Source organism: Hyperoodon ampullatus, assembly GCF_949752795.1.
Source record: "Hyperoodon ampullatus genome assembly, chromosome: 5".
NCBI lineage: Eukaryota > Metazoa > Chordata > Mammalia > Artiodactyla > Ziphiidae > Hyperoodon > Hyperoodon ampullatus.
Genome location: NC_136918.1, coordinates 69,227,629 through 69,251,135, shown reverse-complemented (window position 1 = coordinate 69,251,135; position 23,507 = coordinate 69,227,629). Strand labels below are relative to the sequence as shown.

At 43.8% G+C, this 23,507-nt stretch overlaps 1 protein-coding gene across 1 annotated transcript; it reads left to right on the top strand.

The window, feature by feature from the left end:
* Positions 1 to 19,062: 19,062 nt before the first annotated feature.
* Positions 19,063 to 19,962, top strand: LOC307053751 (large ribosomal subunit protein uL3m; the record flags this gene model as incomplete). Its single annotated transcript, XM_079705234.1, has 1 exon — positions 19,063 to 19,962. The coding sequence occupies one exon, from the start codon at positions 19,063 to 19,065 to the stop codon at positions 19,960 to 19,962; it is 900 nt and encodes a 299-aa protein (XP_079561360.1).
* Positions 19,963 to 23,507: the final 3,545 nt, after the last annotated feature.

The following is a 23,507-nucleotide window of genomic DNA, read 5'->3' as shown; positions in this document are numbered from 1 at the left end:
GTGATTTTGAGTAAGGACAGTAGATAATGGAAATCTTTGGATCTTGTATTGAGATAATTTTCACAAAGTGTATCTTAGGGATGTGGCCTTTAATCTTAAAGCAAAAAAAAAAGCTTTTGAGGGATTAGAAAGGATATTTTATATAGAATAAACAATGGCATTTTAATAGGCATTCCCTTTTGTAATAGGGAATATTTGAAAGATATTTTTAGGAAGTCTCATTTCCACAAATAGCAGATTGTGTTCTGCTGTCTTTAGTTACCAGAGGTTGCTGAGCAGTGACCCTTTTGAGCTTCTTTATTTCTCTGTTACTGAGGACCCTAATCCCTTAGGGACATAATTTTGTGGTACAAACTTTCTGTACGGTTTTTCTTATAGTCCAATTAATTACTAAAAATGCCCTGTAAATTATGATAATTGCATATCTACAAGGATAAATAAAAACACTGCAAAAGGAATACTTGATGTCTTTTAACTTTTTATTTAAAAAAATATTAAAACACGGATTTTAACTCTTATCTATGTGGAAAATTATATCTATAAGAAAATCTAAGTTGGAATAAAGAAAATTTGGCTAATTACAGTCATTGAAAGATTATGGGAGTAGTTTTTTTCTCCAGACTAGGACCTTGAGTAACATTTATGTTTTTTGCATTAAATAAAATATGGATATGAAATTTTTCTGACAAACTTAAACACTTTTCAGTTGACTTAGTCTTGTCATATTACATATTAAAGTCAAGGGATTTATGTGTTTTGCTTTCTGTGGACATGCAGATATTTTAGACAGCAACTATTTTATGTATTTAGCTGATTATAGTGTTTGAAAGTACATGGCCTAACATTGTAAGTTTAAAAGTTCTAGAGCAGCTTGAAAGTGCATTCCTTATTCAGGGTAAGTTTATTTACATCCATTTTTCTGGTTTACAGTTTATTGTGTCATTATTCAGTTGTTAGTTCTCTAGGCTTTGACTGCCATGTGACTGTTCTGGCCCATGGCTATTGAAAGTTGGCCTTACCAGCTGGGAAAAGTTAGCTGCTGTGGAGGGCTTCTGTGGTCTGGCCCTGCCTTACTCTTTTCACTATCTCTCTGTGCCTCAGCTACAGTGAGCTGCTTACATTTTTTCAAATTGGTCATGTTCCTTCCCTTCTCAGGGGCTTTGTCCATGCTGCTCCCTTTGCTTAGAATATTTTATCCAGGGTTCTCTACAGCCTGGTTTCACAGGATTTACAACAGAAAATTTTAGGTCCAACTCAGAACCATTCTTCCTGTGGAAGCTCTTCCGGACCCTTCAGGCTCTATCCGGTTCTTATAAAATTCCTGTGATCTTTGAAAAACCCTGAACTTTCCCTTCTAAGCTTACCTCTGCTTATAATGAAGAATTTTTGATGAGGTATGTGGGGTCTCTGTCTCTTCCTTTAAGTTGTAAGCTCCATGAGGGCAGGAACTGTGTCTTTCATGTTGATAATGATTGTGTTGATAGAGCCTAGCACAAATTAGGCACAAAATAAATATTTTTTGAATGATGGATAAATAAAATGGAGAGTAATTTGGAATAACCTTTTTGGAGGGTAAATTGGCAATATGAATAAAAAGACCTAAAAAGCAGGATGGTGGTGGGCTGCATGTCTTTTGACTTAGCACTTCCATTTCTAATAATTTAAGGAAACCATCAGACAAATATACACATAAATATATTTTAAGGCAGTATTTTCATTGCAAGGTTGTTCATAACAGCCTAAAATAGGAAACGACCATTTGTTAGGTATGTTGTATGATTTGCTTAAAGTGGAAGATTGAGCAGTCTTTACATGGTTTCATTAGAGAGCAAAGTGACTTGGAATGGTGGCATTATTATGTGGAAGATTCAGAGTACTGTTGTTTTTGTAAAAACAACCACAAACATGTCTGAAGGATATGTACCTAAATGTCTCTGGGTGCTGACTTTTTTTTTTTTTTTTCTTATTTGTGTTTTCTAATTTTTCAACAGTAAATACTTACTGTATAATAAGAGTTTTTAAAAACCCACAAAGAACCAAATTCAACAGAAATTTAAGTGCTACTGTTTGAAGAAAGTGGTAGTTAGTGTTCAGAAGGGACAGAGGTAACAGGTAGTGTTTTCCAAAGAAGTTTCGGAATGTAGGTGGGAGTAAAACAGGCCCTGAGTGAGAAACAGAATTTGCATTGACAGGAAGGAAATTGAATGTGAAGGGAATCACAGGTGAAAAAAACAATAGAAAATGGGGGATAAAGGCACTTATATTTTGGTCCCAGTGGTAGCAGAGAGCAGCTTCAAGTTGTCTGCAAGCTGTCCATGATTTCTGGAATGACTCGGCCTCAGCCTCAGCCCCCTTGGCTTCTGCCATTTGCAGGTTCTTGGAGCTCTGAGCAGAGATTTGCTGCCTTGAGGGCAATGGGGAAAACTTTGGTGTTTTGTAAGAAATACTGAAAAGTTCTTGACATTATACAGGCAGGACAGACAGCCAAACTTACTACAAAATCATTAGTACTTATACCCTTGAGGTGTTCTTATATATGGTCATGCACTCAAGTGAATGTGTCCTCTTCTTGGTGGATCTTTATCAGTCCCGCTTCTTGGCAGCTACCCTGCCTAACTTACTCTGCTCCCTGGACTGATTTTTTCCCCGCATAAGTTTGACTGTAAATCAGTTGTGTAATGAAGATCAGTGGACTTATGAGGCATTCCATTTGGGATTTGCATCTACTTTTCAGGAGTTTGTCTTTTTTGTTTTTTTGAAGGAGATTGCTTCAGAGAGAACATAAGGAGAGAGAGAACATAAGGAGTGTTCAGCGGCTGTGTCTTTGATTGTTGGGTTAAGGCTTTCCAAAGGTCTTGTGGCTAATGTGTTTTTCTACTTGCAGAATGGAGCATTCTCAGACTCTGATTCTTTAATTTTCTAAGTGGTACTTTTTGCTTTTTGTTCATGATTTAACCGCTATAAAAATGCCCAGCTACAGCTTGCTGCAGGAACATAAGTTCTGCTTCTTATCATGGAATTGTTTTTGAGGCGGTTACCTTTGAAGTTGTTTGGTACATTAAAAACGAACAAAAAACCTCAACAAAACAAGAAGTTGAGAAATTGCAAGAGATTTGGTTTGTTTACAAGATAGTAAAAGACAATGGGAATACATAACTTTATAAGCTTAGGTTATGTTTAATTGCAAACGACTTTGTGAAAATTTCCCATCTTTACTGTCCTTGAAATATGGGCTAAAAAGTGAGAATGCTTACAGGTGTTGTGTGTTCTGGAATTGCTTTGAATTGCAGTTGGTGAGTGTGAGAACAAATAAATCCCAAATGATTTGTGATTTAGTTTTATAGGCAAACATTCATAAACTGGGTTCAGGCAGTAATTCCAGAAAAGCATACGCAGGAGTACAGGAGTACTCCACAAAAATTTAGCGAGTACCCATATATTCAAGCCTCTGTTAGATCCTGTAGGAGGGGAAATAAGGGGACTTAAATAATACTGCTCATGCTTGATAGAAGGGAGATTGCCTTAATAGATGTGGATGAAGGGTCAGAGGAGGGAAAGAGCCTTCTGATGGGTGATCAGGGTAGGCTTCTTGGAAGAGGTGGCATTTGAGCTGTTTGCTGAGAGAAAGCTGTTCATTCTCTTCGACTAGTCTGTTTCATGTGATACCCTTGACTACTCTCTTTCTTAAAACTGTGCCCTCGTTTGATTTTCCAACTCTCTGTTATCCAGCACCACCTCCTGTCCCTGTGTTCCCTGGAAGGATTTTTTTTATGGTTCCTGTATCTCCTAGGTCCTCTGTTCTTTTCTCTTCCTTTCTTCCTCAGAGATGTAATTTCCATCTGCAGCTTTGAATAGTTGTCTGGACAGATAACTCTAAACCCAGAACTTGAGCCTAAGCTGTCTCTGAACCTCCATCCTACATTTCCAACTTGAGACCTCACTAGCAGCTCACGTTTAACTTGCCTGAACTCTCCCTCATGATGCACAGGCTCGTCACCTCCCTCCTTCCCTTCCTTTTTCTTTCCCCAATAACTGTTGAGTGCCCACCATGTGCTAGGTGCTCGTTGATCATTCTTTTTGATTCCTCAGGCTTGGAGTCTCAGAGTCATTTTTGTTCTGTCTCCCTTACCACCCATGTCTCAATAATTTATTTCATTTCTCTTCATTCTTTGTTTGTTTCTATGACCACATTTTATTTTATTTTTAATTTTTATTGGAGTATAGTTGCTTTACACTGTTGTGTTAGTTTCTACTGTACAGCAAAGCGAATCAGCTATACGTATACATATATCCCCTCTTTTTTGGATTTCCTTCCCATTTAGGTCACCTTCATTCTTTCTAATATGTTTTAAAATCTTTTTAGTTCTACTCATGCCCATTTTCTGTACACTTGGATCACTGCAGTGGCCCTGTAAATGGTGATCACCTTCCTCTTCCTCCTCTTCATTGTCAGCATCACCATTGCTTACTGAGTGTCCACCACGTTCAGAATGTTGCTAGGATGTCATAGTCTATAGATTGATAAATGGAGTAGAAGGGGAGAAAAAACAGACCTGAATGATAAAGGAGCCCATTGTCAACTCCAAGGTGATAGGCCCAGTGGGTGAGTCAGCAGTGCACTGTGAGATCAGAGGAAGTAGAGCCCTAGATCTGGGAAAGATGAGTCCCTAGGCATGTGGAGAAGGTTTGGGGAGGGTGTTGAGTGGTAAATGGTGGCCCCATGGTAAACATGTGAGAGGTGGAAATCCACATGGTATGGTGGGAGACCTGTGAGTTGAAAAGTTTAGCTGGAACTGGACTGTGATGGATCTGGTAGACCAGCATGAGAAATCTGGGCTTTATCCTATTAGAAGTAAGGATATAGGGAGAGGGAATGGACAGAAATAGGGAGAGTGTGATCTATGAAAAATGTCCTTTAAAAGAAAATCTGTAGGTGGTGTGTAGGCTTTGAAGGGAAGGAAGGCCAATTAGGAGATCTCACAGAAGCCTGCAGTGACATTTTGTTTCTCTTCTCTTAAACACAATGGCTGCCAGATTAAGTTTCTAAGTCGCAGCTTTGATCCTATCACCGTCCTGCCCAAATGCCCTTCGTGGGTTCCCGTGCCTTGAGGAGCAGTTCTTTTGCTGGCTTTGGGGCGGCGCTTCGTGATCACACTTCAGCCCACCTTCCAGCATTGTCTCCACCTCCTACCCATCAGGAACCAACCATTGGTCCCCACACAAATTTTCCATTCTCTCCAGTGCTTGGGAAATTCTAATAATTGCAGTTTCACCCAGCCTTCAACATACTCATGACGCCGTTCATGGTCCGCACAGCCTCTGCCCCTGCCGAAACTTCCCTCATACTGACGGTGTGGTTTGTTTTTGATTAATCAACAACTGACATGACTTTTTTCTGTAGCTGCTGAAGTTGTTAATTAGCGCTCATACTGTTTGTGTGTTTTTGGTTTTTTCCCTCCAACAGTCTGTAACCTCCTCATGGGCTGGCACTGTGCTTGACACTTGTAGGTGGCTACAGCCACTATATTTGCATCCAGTACTGCCCCAGTCATGGTATTTCGAACATGATATTTGCTGACCTTCCATTTTGTTTTAACCTGTCCAAGTAGCCAGTCAGATTATGCGAGATGCTCGGGGCCCAGGGTGACAACACATTTGAGGATGCTGGCTTTCACCAGGGTGGTGGGCATTGAATGGAGAGATTCAGGAAGAACTTTTGTTTCTTAAAGTCTCCTTGTCCCCTTGTGTAGATAGGTTTTTGATAACCACAGGGGAGTCAGGAGTATCCACTTGACTTTTGTTGGGCAGTGGGTTCCCAGCTCCCCTTTCAATAAGGCCCTTTCTTCAAAGGGAATAGTCTTTGATTCTTGTCTCTTGAGATAACTATCCCTGAAAACCAGGATACGATGACAACTAAGTTAAACTTTTTTGATACCAACTATCGAGAAATAAGTTAAAAGTGGATGCTTAAAAAAAAAAAAAAAAGTGGATGCTTAGGGCTTCCCTGGTGGCGCAGTGGTTGAGAGTCTGCCTGCTGATGCAGGGGACACGGGTTCGTGCCCCGGTCCGGGAAGATCCCACATGCCGCGGAGCGGCTGGGCCCGTGAGCCATGGCCGCTGAGCCTGCGCATCCGGAGCCTGTGCTCCGCAACGGGAGAGGCCACAACAGTGAGAGGCCCGCGTACCGCAAAAAAAAAAAAAAAAAAAAAAAAAAAGGTGGATGCTTATACTTTGCTGTTAAGTAGGTCAAAAGATTCTGCAGAAGGAAAATGAGCATTATTTGGATCAGAGAAATAACTGCAAGCCCATAGATTAACAAGGACTGAAGGCTGGAAAACTTTGGCCAGGAGTTTAAAGCGCTTGCTTTTTAGATAAAGGTGATGCATCCTGAAGAGTCTAGATTAATTTTCTTTCCATTTCTAGGGTCGGCAGGCTGGTGGGCATTAGAGGTAATGGCTAAGTGGCACATGGAATGGCTTTCAGCTTTTACTGGGGAGCCTATGTACCAGTTCTCCAGGAATGTTAAACCTTGCTAACTTGTAAGGGCTGATAGTTAGGACTGTAGGTCAGCTGAATCTTCCCTGTGTGTTGATGAGAAGAAAGGGACAAAAATTAATAATATAAGCAAGACAACTGAGAGAATATTCAAAAGAGCAAACAGTTTTAAGCTCTCTCAGCTACTATAGAAGCACTTACTTATGTAGAAACAGCTGACCTGCTAATTAGAAAACATCCTTGCCTATTCATTAAACTAATTATCCTAAGGAATTCTGCTAGGCAACACTTAGTCTACTTCTAATTACTGTGTGCCCTTGAAAGCAATAAACTTCACTTTTAGAATAAAATTTTATAATTTAGATATGTAAGTGGTTTACTCAGACAGTTCCTGTAAATAGAGTGGGGTGGTAATGAGGGGTTTCACTTTGGTTTTTACGAAAAAGGCTTATCTACCTCTTCATAGGGAGATTATAATGAATTATTAAATAACATATGTTTAGATCTGAGAACTCCTTGGAGATCATTATTGTTTAAATATGAGAGGTGTTTTTTTTAAGGGTTTCTTTTTGGATTACCTTGGATTTTTTTTTTAAGAGGATGAACATTACATTATGACTTAAGACAGTGGTAAAACTTTTCTGTCATGAACTGAGACATTATGTTCAAATAAGAATGAGGTGGATCATTATTCACACAGCCACTTTACCCTGCAGAGCTTTTTCTGACCTTAACCAGAACACTGGTTAAGAAGTGTAGGAAAAGAGCACTTACTGCATACCCAGTGGTCTGCTGGTAACAGCAGTTATGTAAACAAGCGAGCTGGTGCTGTCAAGGAAAACTCAGCCAGCTCTTTTTTAAAAATTTTATTTTTTAACATCTTTATTGGAGTATAATTGCTTTACAGTTCTGTGTTTCTGCTGTACAACAGAGTGAATCAGCTATATGTATACATATATCTCCATATCCCCTCCCTCTTGCGTCTCCCTCCCTCCCTCCCTATCCTACCCCTCTAGGTGGACGCAAAGCACCGAGCTGATCTCCTTGTGCTGTGCGGCTGCTTCCCACTAGCTATCTGTTTTACATTTGGTAGTATATATATGTCCATGCCACTCTTCTCACTTCGTCCCAGCTTACCCTTCCCCCTCCCCATGTCCTCAAGTCCATTCTCTACGTCTGCATCTTTATTCCTGTCCTGCTCCTAGGTTCTTCAGAACCATTTTTTTTGTTTTGTTTAGATTCCATATATATGTGTTAGCATATGGTATTTGTTTTCCTCTTTCTGACTTACTTCACTCTGTATGACAGACTCGAGGTCCATTCACCTCACCACAAATAACTCAATATCATTTCTTTTTATGGCTGAGTAATATTCCATTGTATATATGTGCCACATCTTCTTTATCCATTCATCTGTCGACAGACACTTAGGTTGTTTCCATGTCCTGGCTATTGTAAATAAAGCTGAAGTGAACATTGTGGTACATGTCTCTTTTTGAATTATGGTTTTCTCAGGGTATATGCCCAGTAGTGGGATCACTGGGTTGTATGGTAGTTCTATTTTTAGTTTTTTAAGGAACCTCCGTACTGTTCTGCATAGTGTCAGCCAGCTCTTGATCAGTGTTTGGATTGGGCCATCTGCTTCAGTCTTAGGGTTGTGTGCTTCAGAGCCAGTGCCTGGGTTCAAAGCTTCCATCCAACACTATGATCTGAGCATTCTCCAGCTGGGTGACCTTGGACAAGCTACTTACAGCTTTGTGCTTCAGTTTCCTGATCTGTAAATGGGGCTAACAGTAGCTCCTGTCTCCAAGGGCTGTTGTGAGGATTAAATGAGTTACTTCTCATAAAGTGCTCTTACATATAAAGGGCTCCATCCATGCATCCATCCACCCACTCATTCAGCCCCTATCTGTTGTACACTCACCATGTGCTGGGCCCTGCTGTGGAGGCTGGTGTTAGGGGTACAGCACTCGGACAGAAGAGGTCCCTGTCCTATTGGAGACTACATTTTAGGGGGAAGAGACCATAACAAACAAATGAACAAGTCTAGGTACTAGTAAGTGTTACAAAGACAATAAATAGGGAAATAGAGAGTGACTGGGTTGGGGGAGAGAGGTCAACATTGGCTAGGGTGGCACGAGTGGATTTGGAGGAGGTGATGTTTGAGCTGAGATCTGAATGACAAGAGATAAATGTCAGCTCTCATTAAATTAAGAAAGTTTTCCTTTGTGTTGGTGACTCTTTCAAACATTCTTATTTTAAAATCTCTTATCAATATAAACTCCTTTCTAGCAGGACACCACTAGGAGATCTTGAGCCCTTCTCCCACGAGCACATGACTGTGTTCAAACAGGTCATTGTCAACATCTTGGAGCTTTTCCCCTGAACTTCATCTTGACAGTACCCAGATGTGCCCACCCCTGGGTCTCTCTCCCTTGGCTCCAGCTGGGTGCTCACCCACCTTGTTACGCCTCAGTTCCTGGAAGAGCCTGACTCTGTTGTTCTCACCTGACAGAAAGTACAGGACTGGGTTGAGGCAGCTGCTCAGGCTCACCAGAGGCCTCCATATCTTGTAGGCCAGGCTGGCCACCATCAAGAGCTGGCAGTTCTGTGAAGGTAGGAAGTGGAGCGTGACGTAGAGGGAGTGTGTGATGTGGAAGGGCACAAAACAGAAAGTGAAGAGGCCGCACACCAGCAGGGTGGTCCAGAGGGACTTGGCCTGGGCCGCGCTGCCCACCCTCATGAAGGTCTCCCCTGGCTTGGTCAGGCTCCTGACCATCAGCGAGTAGCATGCCAAGATGACCAAGGAGGGAAAGACAAAGCAGGACAACATCAGGACCACGCCGTAGGCAGAAAACTGATCAAAATGCTCTGGGCTGGTCATGTCGTGGCAGACCATCTGGCCGTTGATGTAGTCCGTTTGGAAGAAGACCAGCGTGGGCAGCAGCTGGAGGACCACCAGGGCTCATGTGGTGGCGGTGCCCAGCAGGGCATGCCGGCGGGTCCGGTAGGGCAGTGAACGCAGCGGGTGGCACACGCCCAGGAAGCAGTGCACGGAGATGCAGGTGAGCAGCAGGAGGCTGCTGTAGGGGTTGGTGTGGAACAGGAAGCGAACCAGCTTGCAGAGCAGCTCCCCGAAGGGCCATCTGTCACCCAGGGAGCAGGTGATGATGAGGAAGGGCAGTGTCAGCACATAAAGCAGGTCGGCTACCATCAGCTTCACTAGATCGATGGTGGCACAGCTCCAGCGCTTGCTTTAGTGCCAGGAGAGCCACAGAACAGTGCCATTCAGGGGGAGGCCTAGCACGAAGATGATACTGTAGGTCAGGGGGAGGTAGATTTGCTTGTAGTCCTCCGAGAAATAGCAGAATCTTTCTGCCTTTGAGATGTTGGTATCCAGCTTCTCCATCTCCTGGGAGGCCCCCTCTGGGAGCACAGCTGTTTCTGCTTCTTCTCCTGGGGAGAAACAAAGTGGATGGCAGAGCATCGTGACCTCAGCTGGGCGTTAGTGTCTGCCTTGATGTGGCATTCAACTCCCAAAGTCTGGGCAGAGTCCTTGTTTGAGAGAGACCAGCTCCAGAAAAAGTTAACCGCAAGGGCAAAGCAGTCTTCAAAAGCAGGGCTTCTAGACTTACCAGGTCCACAGGGCTGCCCTTACCCTGACTTGTATGCTCTTGGCTCCAGGCTGGGTTGGTAGGAAGCTCAGATATAAATGGTGGCAGGAAGATGCTGCTGTCATTTGAACAGGACACACCATCTCCAACGCTGTGACTTGTTCTCTGGCTAGGCTACTTTGCATAGAGTTAGGAAACCTCCAAGAGGACCTTCTCCAGCCCGAGATGCTGGTACGTTCCTAGAGGGTTAGTATTGCCTACAGTCTGGCCCTAACCCCACGTGCCATGGTGTAGTAGAAAGTGATCCTTGGGGGCTAGGGAGGGTTAGGGAAAGCACAGGTTTTGCCTGCAGGCTCTGCGGGAGGATTTTGATTTGTATCTCTTTCAGGATTTATTAACTGCGTATCTGAATCCTGAGGCTGATTTGCTTATTAACCGTCTCAGCATCCGGGACATCCAAGAAAACAGATCTGAGCCATGAAGCCAGGTGCATCTTCTTTCCTACCCCTGTCCCTGCTGACAAAACACATCCAACAGACGGACCCACAGGGCTGAGGCAGCTGTGCGTGGAGCCTGCAGTTTCTGGTGTGTTGGGAAATCAGGGGGCCAGTCAGCATGGAGCCTACAGGGGTGGAATGAAGTTGATTTCTAGGGGTTAACCTTCAGAAAGATGAGTTCATACGGGGCAAGAGAGAAAAGTTTAAGTTGGGTAATTTTGGGATAAATTGAGTGTTGGCTGTAAACTGTACCATATAGATGTTTACTCACAACAGAAGGAGCAGAGACCTCATGCATTCTATCAGTCAACAAACACTTACGGAGCATCTATTGGTCAGGCACTAGGGATGAAAGATGAATAAAGCACGGTCCTCGCTCTCCAGGCTCTCACAGGCCGGTGGGGAAGACAAGCAGAGACAGATGATTGCCTTGCAATATGGGAATTGGTCAACCAAATGCTGGGAAAACCAGCAGGGTGCTGAGGGGGTTGAGTGAAGGCTTCTTAGACTAGTGCCATGGGAGCTGCTTGGGGGAACAAAGAGAAGCTTGCTGGGGAAGAAGGGTGAGGGGCATTTGGGGCAGGGTTGGGGGCACAGCACATGCAAGGAGACAGAGCCGAAGGGTCCCGGGATGGCAGGATTACCAGCATGGAGGGTGAAAACTGAGGATGCATAAGGAGGATGATGGATGTGCTTAAGCAGGACAGTGACGGGATGAGGCCGTGTGGCAGGAAGACACTTGGCAGCAGCATGGAACCAAGGCTGGAACAGTCAGACTGCAAGGGGGCCGGAGCAGTGCATGCAGGTGAGAGATGCTCGGGACCCCAAGTGAGGTCATACAGGGTTGACGAGGAGAGAGGACTTGACCCCAGAGGCGCTGCTGAGGCAGGAGCAACAGGACAGATTGCATGTGGGGCATGAGCCAGAGGAGGTGTTGAGGGTGTCCCTGAGACCGGGCAGGTGGTGAGGCCAGTGCCTGAGCTGAAGCCTGAAGCTTGAAGGCTGGGGCCGATGCTCTGAGGTGGTGGGGACAGTGGCTGTCTGTGTTGCAGCCTGCCAAGGGGCTTGCCACCTCATCACCTGACTTGAAGATCTGCCTGACTGGGAGGGCAAAGCTTTTTGGCTCGGTGGGTAAAAAGAATCTCGTTTTCATTCATTTTGTCCCATCACCTTCCATGTGGAGGGTTGGGAAAATGCTTAGTTGTTTCCAGCGAAGCTGCCTTCCCAGCTCGGTGTGGGCTCACAGACGGAGGCTGAGGAGGGGAACCAGCCTGATTCAATGCAGACTTGGGCCTGCCAGTTCACACCGTGATTTTGTTCAGTCCTCAGAACAACCGTGTGGATGAAGCATTAGCTCCATTTTACTGTGAGGAAATCGCGGGTCAGAGAAGACACCCTGGTGGGGCTCGCTAGGCCCTCCAGTCTGGTGGGTTTGCTCCTGATGGGGGCTGTGCACTCAAATCCCAGCTCTGCCAGGGACCATGAGTACAGTCTGAAGAAGCAAGTCACCTTATCTCTTTGAGCAACAGTCTCCCCAGTTGTAACATGGGACAGTAACATGAGACAATACAAAGTATTGGCTATATTCTCCGTGTTGTATAATACATCCCTGAGCCTCTCTTACACCCAGTAGCTTGTACCTCCCACTTCCCCCCATATGCCCCTCCCACAGTGGTGTGGAAAACAGTATGGAGGTTTCTCAAAAAGCCACTGTAATATATGCATTTCTTAATTTCCAGAGATGAATTAGAAATTCATACGCATATTCTCAACATAATTATTCTATTTTTAAATAAGTTTTAAAAGATGGGGCCCCAAGGTACATTTAATTAGGTGGTGGATTACAGTAGTCGGTGGTTTACTTTGAATTTTCCTAAGTGTTTCAAATCCACTAGATAGTTTGGTGTTATTTGGCCAATAGACCACTGGGTGGCGATAAAGGCTGACAGACAGGTTACAATTTTTTCCTCCAGAAGGAAGCAGAAATTGGGATTGGGCTCAGGTCCAGCCATAGCAGCTGTGGATAAGATATAATTCATTGAGGACATACAGAAAATCACACCATCCAAACCACCTCCTGTAGGTCTTTTGTCCAAAGTTACTAAGTTAGGTTCACACATTGAAATGGTGTTGCAATCAGCTGAAAGCAGCCTTGCTGGGATTGATTTTTAAAAAGATCTTGTGAGATAGGCATGGCCGGCATTATTTCCCCCATTATATAGCTGAGCAAACTGAGGTTCAGTGGAAGTCTTATCTGCAATGATTTGGGAAAAGCCTGGGCTTCTTTCACAAAGCAGAGACTCAGCAAATTTCCAGATTTCCAGGGAATTGTTTTTTTTTTTAGCTACTTTCCCCCTTCTCACCCCCCTAATCACATAACAAAGAAAGAAAACAGGGAAATAAAAGAGCAGGTCATCCCAGAAGTCACTAGATGTAGTGCCTTTGTTATAGATAACTGAACCCTAGCTCAAAAAGCATGGTCTAGAGATAATGGTAAAGAGAAAGAGGACAAAACAGTTTAAAAAAACTGTCAAGAACGAGATCTACATAGCAACCCAGTTTTTTTTTTTAAATTAATTTATTTATGGCTGCGTTGGGTCTTCATTGTTGCACGTGGGCTTTCTCTAGTTGCAGTGAGCAGGGGCTACTCTTCGTTGCGGTGGGCAGGCTTCTCATTGCGATGGCTTCTCTTGTTGCGGAGCACGGGCTCTAGATGCGCGGGCCTTGGTAGTTGCGGTGCGCGGGCTCAGTAGTTGTGGCTCGCAGGCTCAGTAATTGTGGCTCACGGGCTTAGTTGCTCTGCGGCATGTGGGATCTTCCCAGACGAGGGCTCAAACCCGTGTCCCCTGTATTGGCAGGCGGATTCTTAACCACTGTGCCACCAGGGAATTCCAGCAACCCCGTTTTAAACTGTACCTTGAGTCTTAAGATAAAAGGCACTCTTAGCCTTTTAATGATTTTGTATTATATTTTTCCAGTGTGGGCTTATGCCTGCTGTGTACCTAGATCCCTCTTCCATGTGTGAATTGTCCCCAAATCTAAGAGCCCAAGGGCTTTTATTTTTCACAAGGAAAAGCAAATTGGACCCTTTAAATAATTTAGAAGACTGTCGGAGAGAGACAATGAGTACTTAATTTCAGTAATTAATTTAGCAGCTTGTACATTTTTGTTTTCTGTTGGCAAGGATCTGACATAATTGGCAGCTTCAAATTAGTGTAAACAGAGGGAGGGATTGGGAAACATCACTCTGACATTGTATTGTCACAACAGAGAAGATGGCTGCCCTGAAACTGATGTTACTCTGTCTGGAAAAATAATCACTACTGAAAAAATAATCTTTTTACTTCATCAATACAAATGTGTAATACCACCCCTCCACTGACTTTGAAATCAGAATTTTTAACATTAATGGTGCAGTAAAAATAATCTTGGCTGCAACATCCTGTGGCTCTGGAAGTCCATCACTGCCTCTAGGCTCCCGACCCTGAAAGGAGATCTTTATGAAACTTTTTCCTTTTCCTTTCATTTGGCGTCAAAGATATTTAAACGCGTCACGACTGAGTCTTTGCCTGTGTGCTCTGTGCAGAAATGTAGAAAGCTGGTTTGGTTTGGGGCAAGAGAGGAGATCAGTGATAGAGTCTGGGGCTTGAGGACTAATGGTAAAGTTGCCCAAGGCATCTGCAGAGTAGAGGGCTTGTATTTTAGGACCCTGTTTTCATCCACTCTTCCCCTTAGGCATCAGGTTCCACCCACAGCTTCCCTAAAATACCCTTTACAGCAGTAACACGCTGATGGATGTGCGGTCCACTGTCAGAGTCTTTCCTGTTGCTGGGGTGTTGCTAGGGTCGGGGGGAGGAATCCATGATGGCTTTGGACATTCAGCACAGGGGGTGAGAGGGAGTAGGGTGTGCTACCATCGTGTTTGGGAGTGCAATCCCAGGGAGCAGGGTGAGGGGCAAGGAGAGTGACTGGCGAAGGAGGGACCCTGCCTTCATCCACTCTTACCCTCAGGCATCAGGTTTTCTCACCAAACCCCAGGTTTTTTTTCCCTGTGAGGTGTTCCCCCTTCCTCCCCACACACTCTGTGCTGCTTCTATGTGGGAGATGAGGGGCTCCTGCAGTATCTGGACCGGGATCCTTTTGTATGAAGTGATTCTTCTAGTTTCTTCTTGCTCATTTTTTCTATTGAGTTGTCTGTCTTTTTGTTATTGAGTTTTAGGAGATCTTTACATATTTTCAATAAAAATATTTTCTGTTACTCATGTTTCAGCTATTTGTTTTCCTACTCTGGCTTTCCCTGACTTAACTGCATATATATATATACATATATATATATGTATATATATATATATATGTGTGTATATATATATGTATATATATATGTATATATATATATATATATAGTTTTTTTTTTAAGGAATGAAGTCTTAAATTTTAACATAGTTGAAATGATCAGTATTCCTTTTGTTTGTGCTTTTTGTATCTGGTTTAAGACTCTTTCTCTACCCTGAGGTCATAAGGATATTCTTCTGGATTAGCATATGAAAGCCTTTCCCATTTAGATCTATTTGATTTTTCCTACTAAAGGGTTTAATGTGTGTGTGTGTGTGTGTGTGTGTGCATCTAAGAAACACAGAGAAAGATGATTAGATTAAATGCTGTGTGGAGAACAGAGAGCATTGGAAACAGGTGAGGGAGCATTTGCTGTAGTCTAGAAGGGACATCATGGTAGCTTTGACCTGAGTGGTGAGGGTGGGAACAGAGAGAAATGGGTGTATTCAGTGGACATTTAGGAGGGAAATGAGTGTGACTTGGTGTGAATTGCATATGGGGGAGGGCCTGAGGACTACCCCTAGTGAACCCTTTTTCTGCTGCTCTAACCAATGCACTCACCCTTTTCTTTTTTTCTCGCTTTCATTGCTTCTCCATTCAGTTTGTGCTTCCCCCTTGCTTCTCCTGACTCAGCTTTCCCTCTGGGCTTCCTTCGGCTTCCAGTACTGTTGCAGATGGCTAACTCTGCCCACAGAGTCATAGATAATTTCCCAAGAGGCTGTGATTGACCCAGGTATTCACCATCATTCCTGTTTGGATAGGAGTGGGTCTGCACACACATGGGCTGCCTGGGTGGCCCCTTCATTATGGCCAGGGGCTGCTGTGATGGGATCACAGGGTTAGGAGCAGGGCCACACTTGATGGATGAGCACTAAGGGTTGCTCTTTCTGTGGAGGTTTTGAGAAAGGCAGTTCCCCTCAGAGGAGGGCTGTGAGCAGCTGGCACTTGGTGTGTTCTGTGAGTACAGAAGAGCATTAGAAAGAGAAGATACACCTAAGAGAATGGATTTTCTTTTTCACTAAACCCGATTTTTCTTTAATGATGTCTAAATTATGAACTTGCTTTCTAAAACACATATTTATATTAGAAGCTTCTCATGACCCTTAAAGCGATTGTAGATAGCAAACATAATACTTGAAGATGGTCTCCAACACAGAGTTTCATTTATTAATAGTATACCAGTCAGAGCTTTGACTCTGAGATATTTCGTTTATGCGTAAACCATACATTTGAATTGACAGTCCTATTAATGAAGGAATGCAGTTATGTATGTTTATGGTAAAAGAACCAACTGGATATTTTTTGAACCTCATTATATGCAAGACATATTAAAAACAGGAGTTGTAGAGAGTGAAAACAGGCCTTGATGTCATGTTCAGTAAAACACGTCAGAGGTGAAGTCTCAGCACTACAGTGAAATACGAGGAGAAGGTGTGGAGTTGCAAGGGGTTTCATTTAAACACAAGCCTCATGTATTAATATCTTCATTGATTTATTTTTATGCCAATATGTTCTGACATAAATATGGTGATCTATAATGTATCGACCATAAAAGTCAACATTATTTTTAAAGCTGACTCAGGGAAATAAAACCTCATTGTTAGTGCTGATATATACGGTATGTTACTCTGTGGAAAAATTAACCTCTCCTGTCCTGTTCCTGACTGAGCTAAGTAAGAGGGATTCATTTTAATAGCCACTGACCTTTGGTGCATGTTTTGCTTCCTGGCCAATGTCCAGTTTGCGATGGGATTGGCCCATGGTGTGAAGTAAAGAGCAGGGCATATTCAACATTCCAGAAAAGATTCTGTCAAGCACGGAAGGCAGTCAGCAAATATCTTTGCCTTTTAGAAGGTCAGAAGGCCTGTGAAACTCTCCTGGACAGATACTGTGGAGCCATAACTTGTGTCTTCTGTATGAGAGCAACAATGACAGCAGAAGTGGCATGGAGACCCCAAAACAGAGAGGACACGTGGGGACAGTGTCAGCCTTGGATGGTCACAGAGAAGAGACACCGCCTGGAATGCCAGAGGCAGGGAGCACACTCCAGTGCTTTGCTCAAGCCAATCACATCAGTGCTGTGGACTTCAGTGAAATGATTCTATGAAATGAAAACCAAGCCAAGGAGAATTTAACTTAGCAGGATAGTAGAGAATGCTAATGGGACTGGGGCCAATTTGGACGACTTCCACTTCCACTAAGTTTCAGAACAGAACAAGTTTGCTGAAAATAACAAAATGCTGAGAATTTTAGAGCTAGAGGGCCCCTGGGTGCAAGGCAGGGGTAATCTCGTGATAGATGAGGCAGCTGTTAAACCCCAAGAGATTTTTTTTTTTTTTTGCGGTACGCGGGCCTCTCACTGCTGTGGCCTCTCCCGTTGCGGAGCACAGGCTCCGGATGCGCAGGCTCAGCGGCCATGGCTCACGGGCCTAGCCGCTCCGCGGCATGTGGGATCTTCCTGGACCGGGGCACGAACCCGTGTCCCCTGCATCGGCAGGTGGACTCTCAACCACTGCGCCACCAGGGAAGCCCAAACCCCAAGAGATTAAGTGAGCAGTTTGCTCAAGGAGACACAGCTGGTTAGTGGCTGCACAGTATCTGAGGTCCAGATCTCCCGGTTCTCTATGCAGGGCTCTTTCTGCTCCATTTTATCAATTAGAAGCCATGACTGATAATACACATGCTTGGAGGATATTCCACAGAACCACCTGAATCTGGTTGCAAACCTACCAGACCACTGAACTGGTCTTTTCAAGGTTCCCTATGGTCCCCATGCTGCCAAATTCTCTGCATACTTTTCTGACTCAAATTAAACTTCTAATCAGCATACTGCAGTTGAGCACTCCTTGAAGCATCTCTTCTCTTGCTTTCTCCATTAGTTAAGATTCATTGCTGGTGAGAGAAACCCATGCCAAAAGTGACAAAACTAAACGATAATTGATTCGCTCATGTAATCACTGTCCTGGGGAGGCTGGCTTTAGGCACGGTCTGATGCAGGAGCTCAGATAGGGTTACTAAGACTGCTTTCTTTATATATATTTCTTGGCTCCATTTTCTCCAAATTGGCTCCATTCTCATACATACTCTCCCCTCATAGTGACAAGACAGTTGCCATGAACTCCACTCTTCCATTTAATTAGATGCAAATCCAGCAGGAAAAATTATGCCTTAACCAGAAATTCCTGGGATTAGCAATGATTGGTCCTGTTGTCTTGTCCTAAGCTCAGTGCCCATTCCTGAACCAACCACTATGGCCAGGGGATGGGATGCACTGATTGGCCCAGGCCTTGGTTAAATGTTCCACCCCTAGGACCTAAGGGAGAATTGGCTTCACCCAAATCGCATGTATTAGAGTGAGGAAAGGGTGGTTCCCCTAAAGCGTATTTGGGGTCCTATTACCACAAGAAAGGGACTGAATACTGGACAGCAAAAATAACGAATGCCCAGAGCAATTTCTCTGATACCACACTTTCCTAATATGGCTAATACTTCTCTGTTTTCAGTCTCACTCATTGTGTCACCCACTTCAACTTGATCTCTCATGTTGGATATCCCCAGGGCCCAGTTCCAGAGCTTCTAACCTTCCATGACTATACTTGTTCTCAAGGCGATTTCATCCAGTCCATTGTGAAAGGAGAAGATGGACATAGCCCAAGGCACTTTGAGTCAACCTTGGCTCACATGGTAGTTGAGACTGTAGGCCATGGAATTTAATGAGAAACAGTATTTAAATGGGAAATCTTAAGAGGAAGGAAGACTGTTGACACAAGTGTATCTGAGAAAGCAAAGCACTGAGCTACTCCTCATCCTTTGCTCCAAAGATAAGGGATAAGGTTGGAGAATATTTGCAAGTAGTTACCATAAAGGCACAAAATATAAAGTGTATCAGCCAGGTGGGTTAAAAGTCTTGTTAAGGTTAGATCTATAAATACTTGCTCTTCTTCTTGTGAAATTGAATTTCTGGCGTGTTTGCTGAGAAGGTAAAGAATTCTCCTGGGAGTGGGGGGCGGCCGGCTGGACGGTTCGGGAGGGCTCTGCGGACTGGGTCGCCGCCGCTGGGACGCCCTGATAGCGGAGCGGCGGGGCGCCCGGAGGTGAAGGGGTTGCTCCCTCCCGGCCTAGTCATGCCCGGTTGGAGGCTGCTGGCTTGGACCGGCGCCCGGGTGCTGGACCGCGGCGCGGGCGGCCTGAGCGCTGCCCGGGGCTCGGAGAACAGAACAGACATCTGGCTTTTGGTTAGAAGTCTCCATGGCAAAAGTGGTACTTGGTGGGATGAGCATCTTTCTGAAGAAAATGTTCCCTTTGTTAAGCAGTTGGTCTCTGATGAAAATAAAGCCCAATTAGCAAGTAAACTCTGTCCTCTGAAAGATGAGCCGTGGCCTATACATCCTTGGGAACCAGGTTCCTCTAGAGTAGGCCTTATTGCACTGAAGTTAGGCATGATGCCCTTATGGACCAAAGATGGTCAGAAGCATGTGGTCACATTACTTCAGGTACAAGACTGTCACGTCCTAAAATATACTCCAAAGGAAAATCATAATGGAAAAATGGCAGCCCTGACTGTAGGAGGAAAAACTGTATCACGTTTCCATAAATCTACATCTATATTGGAATTTTACCGAGAACTTGGATTGCCACCAAAACAGAAAGTTAAAATCTTTAATGTAACAGATAATGCTGTAATTAAGCCAGGCACTCCTCTTTATGCTGCTCACTTTCGCCCAGGACAGTATGTGGATGTCACGGCCAAAACTATTGGTAAAGGTTTCCAAGGTGTCATGAAAAGATGGGGATTTAAAGGCCAGCCAGCTACTCACGGTCAAACAAAAACCCACAGAAGGCCTGGAGCTATTTCAACTGGTGATATTGCCAGAGTCTGGCCTGGAACTAAAATGCCTGGACAATTGGGGAACATAGAGAGGACAGCATTTGGACTGAAAGTGTGGAGAATAAACACAAAGCACAATATAATCTATGTAAATGGCTCTGTACCTGGACACAAAAATTGCTTAGTAAAGTTCTAGGCTAGCTTCCAGCTGAGCCTCACTGTTGCCGTGACTCCTCAGGTTCACCTCAGCATCTTCCTTGACTCCAGCAGGGATGAACAGGTGAACTGCCTTGAAAAACCATATGTGCAGGGTTCTGATCTGGTTGTTATAAACAGTTTATAATCAACAACACTTATTACTCAGATTTTTCCACCCACTTCAATAAAGATTGCCTCCAAAAACTCAATCCATTTAATGGATGGTGGCCTGCTATCACTGAAGATCTTCAGAAGGTGCACTGAAGGCAATTCCAAAAGAGAAGTCCAAATACATTTTGAGAAACTATACCATCAGAGAAATGTCTAGACACTTTGAACTGTTAACACACTAGGTGGATATATTTCCAACAAACAGATTTTGATAAAAGAACTCATCTTGAAAAAAAATCTTTGACATACAGTGCCTTTTAACTGTCTTTTATAACCTTAAATGTCTGTCCCAAACATTAAGGTGTGGGTTTGGGGGAGTTTTTTGTTGGCTTATGTTTTAAATGTCAAAAGTTTGGTAAATCTGAAAACAGTCACCCCACTTTGTCCATTCTTCCCAGTGATCCCATAGCAGGTGAATAAGCCCCTTGCCATTGGAGGTTGAGGCTCGTCCTGCTGGACAGGCAGCCTCATTGGCATCCACTCACTGCACAGGAGCTTTTGGTTCCATCAGAGTACAGAGTACAGGGCTGCCTGTTATTCATTCTAAAGTTAGTAAGATAGTCTTAGGGATAACCAACCTGTTTAATTAATGTAAGCTTTTTGTTCTTCTTTGGATTCACTAAATGTATTAAGAGAGCCTAAAGAACTTTTATTTATAGCATAGTGTACTGTAATATTTGTGTGTGCTCGTCCCTATATCCTAATTTATAATTTAAGTTTATTTTCAGAAAAAAAAAAAAAAGAATTCTCCTGGGATATTTCCCTTCCTTATTATAGAGGTTTATTGTAATCATCTATGGACTACAATCTCTAACCTTGAGGCTATAGTAACTGCAAAGCTTGTTTTACATATTTGTTGTGGGGAATTGCATTTATTCACTATCTGTCTGGTATAAGAAGTTGTATATATTAGAATATGTCTGGGTAGGAGATTGTTAATGACTTCACTAACTGCCCCATAACTCTATTTCTACATAAAGTCATAAACCCAGTTTCTAGCAGGAACTCTTAAGCCCCTTTGTCTTGACTTTCTTGTTATAGGGTTTATATGAGAAAAATGTATTTGTGATTCTAGAAGAATAATTTCTAAACAGTATGTGAAACTTGTTTTCTTCACACCATCCTTGTCTTGATAACTCCCTAATCCATACCCGCAGCTCTGTTCTGTGCCCTGAGCTCCAGACTTGAATATCCAATTGCCCACTTGGAACTACCTGTATATTTTGCAGATTTCACCAACCTAATGTTGCCAAGAGTGAACTCCTAATTTCCTCATTTTTCTCCAACCAAATCTGTCTCTCTGCTCAACATTCTTTATTATTTCAGTAAATGGCACTGTTACATGTCCAGTCGTTCAAGCAAAGATCCCAGAAATCATTCTCCATTCTTCTCTTTTCCCTTCTCCCATATCAGTCCATCACCAAGTCTTATCAAATATCTGTCACATCATCCACTACTGCTAATTCACTTCCACCACCCTAGTGTTTGCACTGTAATCTTTTGCCCACTTCAGCTGTACCCCTCACTGGTCTCCATGCCTGCTACCTGCTCCATGCACAGCAGCCAGGGTGATCTGTGTGAGGCATAAATCAGACTCTGTGCCCATCTAAAGGCATTCTGTTGCCTTCCTATTGTCCTTCAGAATAACCCCCAAATGTCTTCCCATGGACTATAAGGTCCTGTGTGGTCTTATCCCTGCTCCACACTCCAACCTCGTCTCATCTTCTATATCCCTAGTTACGGGACTGTAGCCACACCAACCACCAGCTGCAATGTGTCAGGTGGGTTATGGGTTAGCAACAGGCAATCTCTCTCTCTCTCTCTCTCTCTCTCTCTCTCTCTCTCTCTCTCACACACACACACACACACACACACACACACACACACACACACACACACCCTGATTGGTGGAGTCAAGGCCCAGAAACTTTTCAGAAAAAGGGTGGCCACAGAGGACAGGAGGAGATGCAATCTATTCTGGTTGAGCTTTTTTCTCTTTACTAGTTCCCCCATGGCATGTCCACACAGAACAGGATAGGGGCCTGCTGTTTCTAAGTAAATGGCCAGATTTTTGCTGTACCACAAGTCTTTTATCTTCACATCAAGACTTAGCCTAACCTTCTGTATATGGTGCCCTTAGATTTTCCAGGTTTGAACCAAATTCAGCATCAGCAAAGCCACATTATCAGTGGAGGAGAGTCAATATTCAGTTAAGCCTGAGAAATATGTCTGCCTGTAGCTTTTAAGCATTCTAGAAAACCTGTTTCCCCATAGTCCATTCCTTGACTCTCATTCAGTCTGGATTATTCTCATGCCGAATTTGGTTCCAGGACCCAAATCACAAGTCTATTTCCCTGAAGGCCTATCTGTCCCCTGAACATGTCATGCTCATTCATGCCCCAGAGTCTTTGTTATTCCTGCTCCCAACTGCTTGGAGCACAGTTTCCCCAGCTTTTTCTCTGTTTGATCGTATTCATCTTATCCTTCAGATCTTAGTTGAAATATGTTCTGAGAGGGCTTTTTACTTATCTAAAACAATTTGTGCTGTAATTCCTTCCTATGGACCTTATTTACTTTCCATATTTTCACGAAATCTGTTTATTATTTTGCTTTTTTTTTCTGTTAAATATAATTTAATTGAGGTCAGAGACCTTGTCTGTCTTGTTCTTTTTTTTTTTTTTTTTTGGTACGCGGGCCTCTCACTGCTGTGGCCTCTCCCGTTGCAGAGCACAGGCTCCGGACGTGCAGGCTCAGCGGCCATGGCTCACGGGCCCAGCCGCTCCGCGGCACGTGGGATCCTCCCGGACCGGGGCACGAACCCGTATCCCCTGCATCGGCAGGCGGACTCTCAACCACTGCACCACCAGGGAAGCCCTGTCTTGTTCTTTTTTATATCCTTGGGCCTAACGGCACTTTGCAAGTAGTTGGCACTCAACAGATCTTAGCTGAATGATGGAGTGCCCTGTTTAATGTCCCAGAAGGGAGGGAGACAAGTGTGTTGCTCCGTTGAGGGTCATGCTGCCTTTCTTATCCCAGCAGGGTGGACTTTATTGCTGGATTCATACAGACAACTACAGGCTAACCTCTGAGACAATGGTTGTTGGGTAACCACCATCATGGATGGACACAGAGGAAAGTAGCTTGAGCCTTCAGCCCCCAAAGTCTTGACTTTTGGTGTGTTGAATTTCTTTATGGCCTCTACTCTTCAGTCTCCTTGATAGAAGCCATAGGTGATGAGGTAGAATATTACAAATTCATGCTCTCAGGTCTTGATTCCCTTAATATGAGATGTGTGTTCTTGAGGATAAGTGAGAAGAACCTATTGGTTGGCCAAAAAGTGCCTTCGGTTTTTTTTTTTTTAAACTGACTTTT